The sequence below is a fragment of the Salvelinus namaycush genome, unplaced genomic scaffold (assembly GCF_016432855.1).
Source record: "Salvelinus namaycush isolate Seneca unplaced genomic scaffold, SaNama_1.0 Scaffold410, whole genome shotgun sequence".
NCBI classification, from domain to species: Eukaryota; Metazoa; Chordata; class Actinopteri; order Salmoniformes; family Salmonidae; genus Salvelinus; species Salvelinus namaycush.
In genome coordinates, this window is record NW_024061099.1 from 60,120 (window position 1) to 66,330 (window position 6,211).

Below are 6,211 nucleotides of genomic sequence, written 5' to 3' on the forward strand. Positions count from 1 at the left end.
AAGACCTATTTGCGACCAAGCTTTAATTTTCTGACTGATGTCTTGAGATGTTGCTTCAATATATCCACATAATTTTCCTGCCTTATGATGCCATCTATTCTGTGAGTGCACCAGACCTTCCTGCATCAAAGCACCCCCACAACATGATGTTGCCACCCCCGTGCTTCACGGTTGGGATGGTGTTCTTTGGCTTGCATGGCTCCCCCTTTTTCCTCCAAACATAACGATGGTCATCAAGGCTAAACAGTTCTATTTTTGTTTCATCAGACCAGAGGACATTTCTCCAAAAAGTATGATCTTTGTCCCCATGTGCAGTTGCAAACCGTAGTCTGGTTTTTAATGGCAGTTTTGGAGCACTGGCTTCTTCCTTGCTGAGCAGCCTTTCAGGTTATGTCGATTTAGGACTCGTTTTACTGTGGATATAGATAATTTTGTACCTCTTTCCTCCAGCATCTTCACAAGGTCCTTTGCTGTTGTTCTGGGATTGATATGCACTTTTCGCACCAAAGTACATTCATCTCTAGGAGACAGAACGCGTCTCCTTCCTGAGCGGTATGACGGCTGAGTGGTCCCATGGTGTTTATACTTGCGTACTACTGTTTGTACAGATGAACGTGGTACCTTCAGGAGTTTGGAAATTGCTCCCAAGGATGAACAAGACTTGTGGATGTCTACAATTTTTTCTCTGAGGTCTTGGCTGATTTCTTTTGATTTTCCCATGATGTCAAGCAAAGAGGCACTGAGTTTGACAGTAGGCCTTGAAATCCATCCACGGGTACACCTCCAATTGACTTAAATGATGTCAATTAGCCAATCAGAAGCTTCTAAAGCCATGACATTATTTTCTGGACTTTCCCAAGCTGTTTAAAGGCACAGTCAACTTAGTGTATTTAAACTTATGACCCACTGGAATTGTGATACAGTGAATTACAAGTGAAATAATCTGTCTGTAAACAATTGTTGGAAACATTACTTGAATCATGCACAAAGTAGATGTCCTAACCAACTTGCCAAAACTATAGTTTGTTAACAAGAAATTTGTGGAGTGGTTGAAAAACGAGTTTTAATGACTCCTACATAAGTGTATTTAAGCTTCCGACTTCAACTGTATATTGTTGGAGGACTTTGTGAAATGTTGACCTCTATGGCAGATATATTGTGGGAGGGTTATGTGAAAGGGAAAGGAAAAAAGGATACCTATTGAGTTGTCCAACTGAATGTATTCAACTGAAATGTGTCTTCAGCATTTAACTCAACCCCTCTGAAATGTTGAGCTCTATAGCAGATATATTGTGGGAGGGCTATGTGAAATGTTGACCTCTATGGCAGATATTTTGTGGGAGATCTATGATATGAAAATTCTGGATAATTTGAAGAACATCTATACATCTGTCATGACGTTGCCCTCTTTGGGTACAGCAAGCCCCATCCCCCTCTCCCTGCCTCCTACAACTAGACTGCTGTGGTCAGAGAGGTCGTAAATTCCGGGAGGAGATGATTTCCTAATGGCCACAAAAGTTTATTTTGAGTTTAACTAAATCAGAGGACTGCCCATGAGCCCAGTTAGGGTCGGGCATCCTGGGACAGGCCCTTTTCTGCAACTCCCGAAAAAAAAAAAAACTTTGAGAAATTCTCAACAGACCATGTTTTTCTCCATTACGAGAGGACAAAGGTTACAGACCATGTTTTCTCTCAATCACGAAAGGACAAAGGTTTTGACGATTGCTGAATCTTTTAACCATACCACGTGGTTAAACTCTTAGACTATCGATACTGACAGAATAAGAACAAGTCTTTGATATTAATTACTAGTCTGCAGCTAGGAATTCGGTATCATTGAACGCGAAGACCGACAACCGCCAAAACATCTATTCTACAACGACATGAATGAATGTCACTCTGAACTATCCATTCTAACCACGACAGAGAGAGAGAGACGGACAATTCTACAAAAGAAAAAAACTTTTTAACAGCGATCAAGACGACACACTGAGCGTAAATATATATATTGATTGCAATTGTTCCCGAATGAGTGAGCGTTCATGTGCAAAGGATTAGCATTTAAATTGTTATAATTATCAACTCTGTAGTGACTTCTCAGCTGACCTCCACTCCCCTTTTGTCTAACAAGCCGCGATACCGGTTTAGCCCACAAGGGCACATTCTCCTATCATTTCTTGTAACCATATTTACTTTGTTTGTTTGTTTATGCATTTCTGTGAATTACTAGTTAATAAATAAATGATTTAAGACACTTGTTGTATGGATGACTCATAGTGAAGACTCGGTTCGTGCAGATAACCAACAATTTACGACGTTTGGAATGAGACTAACGTGAGGTAAAATAAATAATTCATTAATTAAGAATAATTGATCAAATTAAAATATCTGAAAATTATAATTTTGTAATCTGAATATTTTCCTTGGTGCCCCGACTTCCTAGTTAATTACAGTTACATGATTAATCAGTTTAATCGCGTAATAATAATTACAGAGAATCTAAAACTAAAAGTCTTAATTTAATGATAGTAAAGATACGATACTATAGCAGATATATTGTGGGAGGACTATGACTTGAAAATTCTGGATAATTTGAATAACATCTATACATCTTAATCCAACCTACCTTGAGAACATTTGGGGAGAGTATTGATAAATGTAAAGAAACTGATTAAATTTGTAGCCTTGAAGAAGACACACTGCTGTTTACAAGGCCTGTACTTCTTATAGTATCAGATAAACACTTTGTCTTGTGTTATTAGTTGTCAATAAACAAAACTGACAAATAAGTAATTACTCACGGTCATCTGATCATCCATTATCCAAGATGGAGAGTCATGAATAATGATCATGTAAAACAGAATGTATTAGTTATTATCATTACCTTCAAATCACCATCTGTCACATTATCCTCTCAAATACCATAGGGGTGTGATATACATCAGAGGGGTATGAGTTTTCATCACATTCATTACTAATGACAATCAAGGGACGTGACAGTAATGTTGGAATGGTTCTAATGCTTTAGGACCAGCTCAAAGCTCAGAGTGATGGTAATATGCATTGTAACTAGTTGATATTCAGAATGAATCTAGTCTATTCATCTGTAACTCCTACTATGAACTCCTACCTACATGAGAAAGTACAAGTGTTCTGTACAGGGAAAGAGACTGGTTGTTATTGTTGTTGTTTAGGTGTTTAGCAACATTACTGGAGTTCTAGAACACTTACCTTCTCTCTCCCATAAACCCACTGCAGCCTCCTCCTTCTGTTCTCCATGGATGACCTGACATATGTAGACTACTCTATCTGGCCTCCTGAAGTCTGTCAGCCTCAGAGACACGTTGCCTCTCTCCAGCTCCTGGGTGATCAGACTCACTCTGCCCTCATAGCCACTCCTCTCTGTCACCTGGCCATTCTGATACAGGTAAATACACTCTGTCTCTTTAAACCACCTGATCGTCGTGGCAACAGCACTGGTGTCAGGTGAGAGGTGACAGGGGAGGGTGACCTCTTCACCAACATCAGAAAACACATAGTCTTCTGAGGTGAGTTTAAACTGATCTGTTCAGAAAGAGAGAACATCTCATGTTTAATGACATCATCTGTGTCAGGAACACAAATCCTCTCAGTACATTTATAAACACAGCTGAATTAAAAACTACAATAGACATACAACAACCAGGACCATGTCAATTCTAAAATACAACCCCCACAATCCCAGACAGACAGATTCATTTGAAGGAGAGTATATATGTCATAGAAGAATGTGATGCTACAATCTAGAATGATATTATCCCATTTGTTCCCACATCTTTCCCAGACATGCCACTATGCTAATCTTATGCCACTAGTAAGCCTAACATGTCATCCATTTTGATTATTTATTTATTTAAAAGTATGTTTTATTCTTGGTCACAATTGTGACAGAGTGTTCTGCCTATAATAACATGAACAGATATTTATCCCTATTCCTCAACCTCAATATCTATATACCTCAGTCCCCTTACCCAGACACCTAAACTCAATGACCCACACACCCCAGCCCTGTTACCCCCATGCCCTGACCCTAACACCCACATGACAATACCCTCAATATCTATATACCTCAGCCCACTTACCCACACACCTAAACTCAATGACCCACACACCCCAGCCCTATTACCCCCATGCCCTAACCCTAACACCCACATGCCAATACCCTCAAATCTATACAATCAAGTACAGATACAGGCATATCCTGGCCCTAAATGACCTGTGTGTTACTCAAGACCCCAGTTCCTTTGCCAATACACCTCATCCCTGTTACTTTCCAATCTCAGCTCTGTTACCCACTTTCCTTAGGCCTGTATTCCCCAAGTCACCAACAGTAACCTATATCCAGCTATTCACTACACACCCCAACCCTGTTATCGGCATGTTTTAGTCCTGTGACCTCTGACCTGTATACACTAATCATTTCATAGATAAACTAATATTACAGTGGTATAACACATGTGTCCCAGCCCTAATCTCTTGTTTCTACCACAAACGTTGTTGCCAGAAAGGATTTGAATGGACAATAGACGTCCATCCAGACCCATTACCTGTATGAACCTTGTGTATCCCTACACCCCATTATAAACCAGGGAAATCCATGGGCATACTCATATAAAACAGGTCTACCCCAGTGTCCAAGCCTCAACATTCATACTAACCAGGTCTACCATTGTGCAAGAGACACTAAACAAACCTTAGACCGCTGAACCACTCGGGGACCCAACTTATTTGTTGATATGTACAACTTTAACTTCTCTAGAGCCAGTAAAGTACAAAAGGTTGATTTTCCTCCGTTTTGTGTCCGACTGGATTAAATGGGTTATTTAATAAAGAGATGTTTGGACGGAGAGGTCACTGTGGAGCAGTAGAGCTGTTTCTCACAGACACAAACTCAGCTACAACTCCTCATGTTACAAACACATTTCATCCAGACACACATTTACACATAAAGACAAATAAAACCACAAACACACTTCATTTTCAATAGTTGGTTTAGTTCTGTTCTCCCAGATACATGAAAGAAAAGTTAATCATTAATTATAGCTTGGTGACTTACTATGAACTCTGGACTCTGCCATTTTAACTGCAATAAAAAGAGAAAACATTCATATTTACATCATTACCATTCATCAAATTCTCTCTTTTGCTCAATCACACAGATACAAACATCACTTCCTCTTTCTCCAGTCCTCATTGTTTTAAAACAGGACTGTTGTGTCTAGTTTGGAAAGTGAAATATACTGACATCTCCTCTTACCTTTACTGGTCTTCACGTCCTCCACTTCACATTCAAAATAGTTGATTTAAATCCATAACCACTCTAATAGTCACTATATGTGCATATCTACACGTTTTTACAGAACTAGCTACACCTCAGTCCTATACTGAGACAAATTTCACCTTCACCTTTGCACAGGCACTTGGAGTAAACTCCTCCCCCCAGCCTCTCTGGTTAATAGAAAACCCAGTCACAAAGTCCCCTAGCCTATCTGGTTAATAGAAAACCCAGTCAAAGAGTCTCGAATCAAATCAAATTTAGTTATATAGCCCTTCTTACATCAGCTGATATATCAAAGTGCTGCAGAAACCCACCCTAAAACCCCAAACAGCAAGCAATGCAGGTGTAGAAGCACAGTGGCTAGGAAAAACTCCCATGAAAGGCCAAAACCTAGGAAGAAACCTAGAAAGGAACCAGGCTATGAGGGGTGGCCAGTCCTCTTCTGGCTGTGCCGGGTGGAAAATATAACAGAACATGGCCAAGATGTTCATAAATGACAAGCATGGTCAGCATGGTACCTGGGACAGGTAGCACGTCCGGTGAACAGGTCAGAGTTCCATAGCCGCAGGCAGAACAGTTGAAACTGGAGCTGCAGCAAGGCCAGGTGGACTGGGGCCAGCAAGGAGTCGTCATGCCAGGTAGTCCTGAGGCATGGTCCTAGGGCTCAGGTCCTCCGAGAGAGAGAAAGAGAGAATTAGAGAGGGTATACTTAAAATCACACAGGACACCGGAATAGACAGGAGAAATACTCCAGATATAACAGACTGACCCTAGCCCCCCGACACATAAACTGCTGCAGCATAAATACTGGAGGCTGAGACAGGAGGGGTCAGGAGACACTGTGGCCTCATCCGATGAAACCCCCGGACAGGGACAAACAGGCAGGATATAACC

The 6,211-nt window shown here is 40.7% G+C and overlaps 1 protein-coding gene across 1 annotated transcript in view; it reads right to left on the reverse strand.

Annotated features, from left to right (window-relative positions):
* The window catches only part of LOC120041178 (scaffold attachment factor B2-like), a 40,965-nt gene extending 35,510 nt beyond the window's left edge, over positions 1-5,455 (reverse strand). Inside the window, exons 1-4 of the mRNA XM_038986112.1 lie at positions 5,297-5,455; positions 5,096-5,122; positions 3,232-3,564; positions 2,802-2,807 (exon numbers count right to left, since the gene is read on the reverse strand). Coding sequence (XP_038842040.1) covers positions 2,802-2,807; positions 3,232-3,564; positions 5,096-5,117 — 361 coding nt within the window. The 5' untranslated portion in view covers positions 5,118-5,122; positions 5,297-5,455. The remainder of the gene's footprint in view (positions 1-2,801; positions 2,808-3,231; positions 3,565-5,095; positions 5,123-5,296) is intronic.
* Between the last annotated feature and the right edge of the window lie 756 nt (positions 5,456-6,211).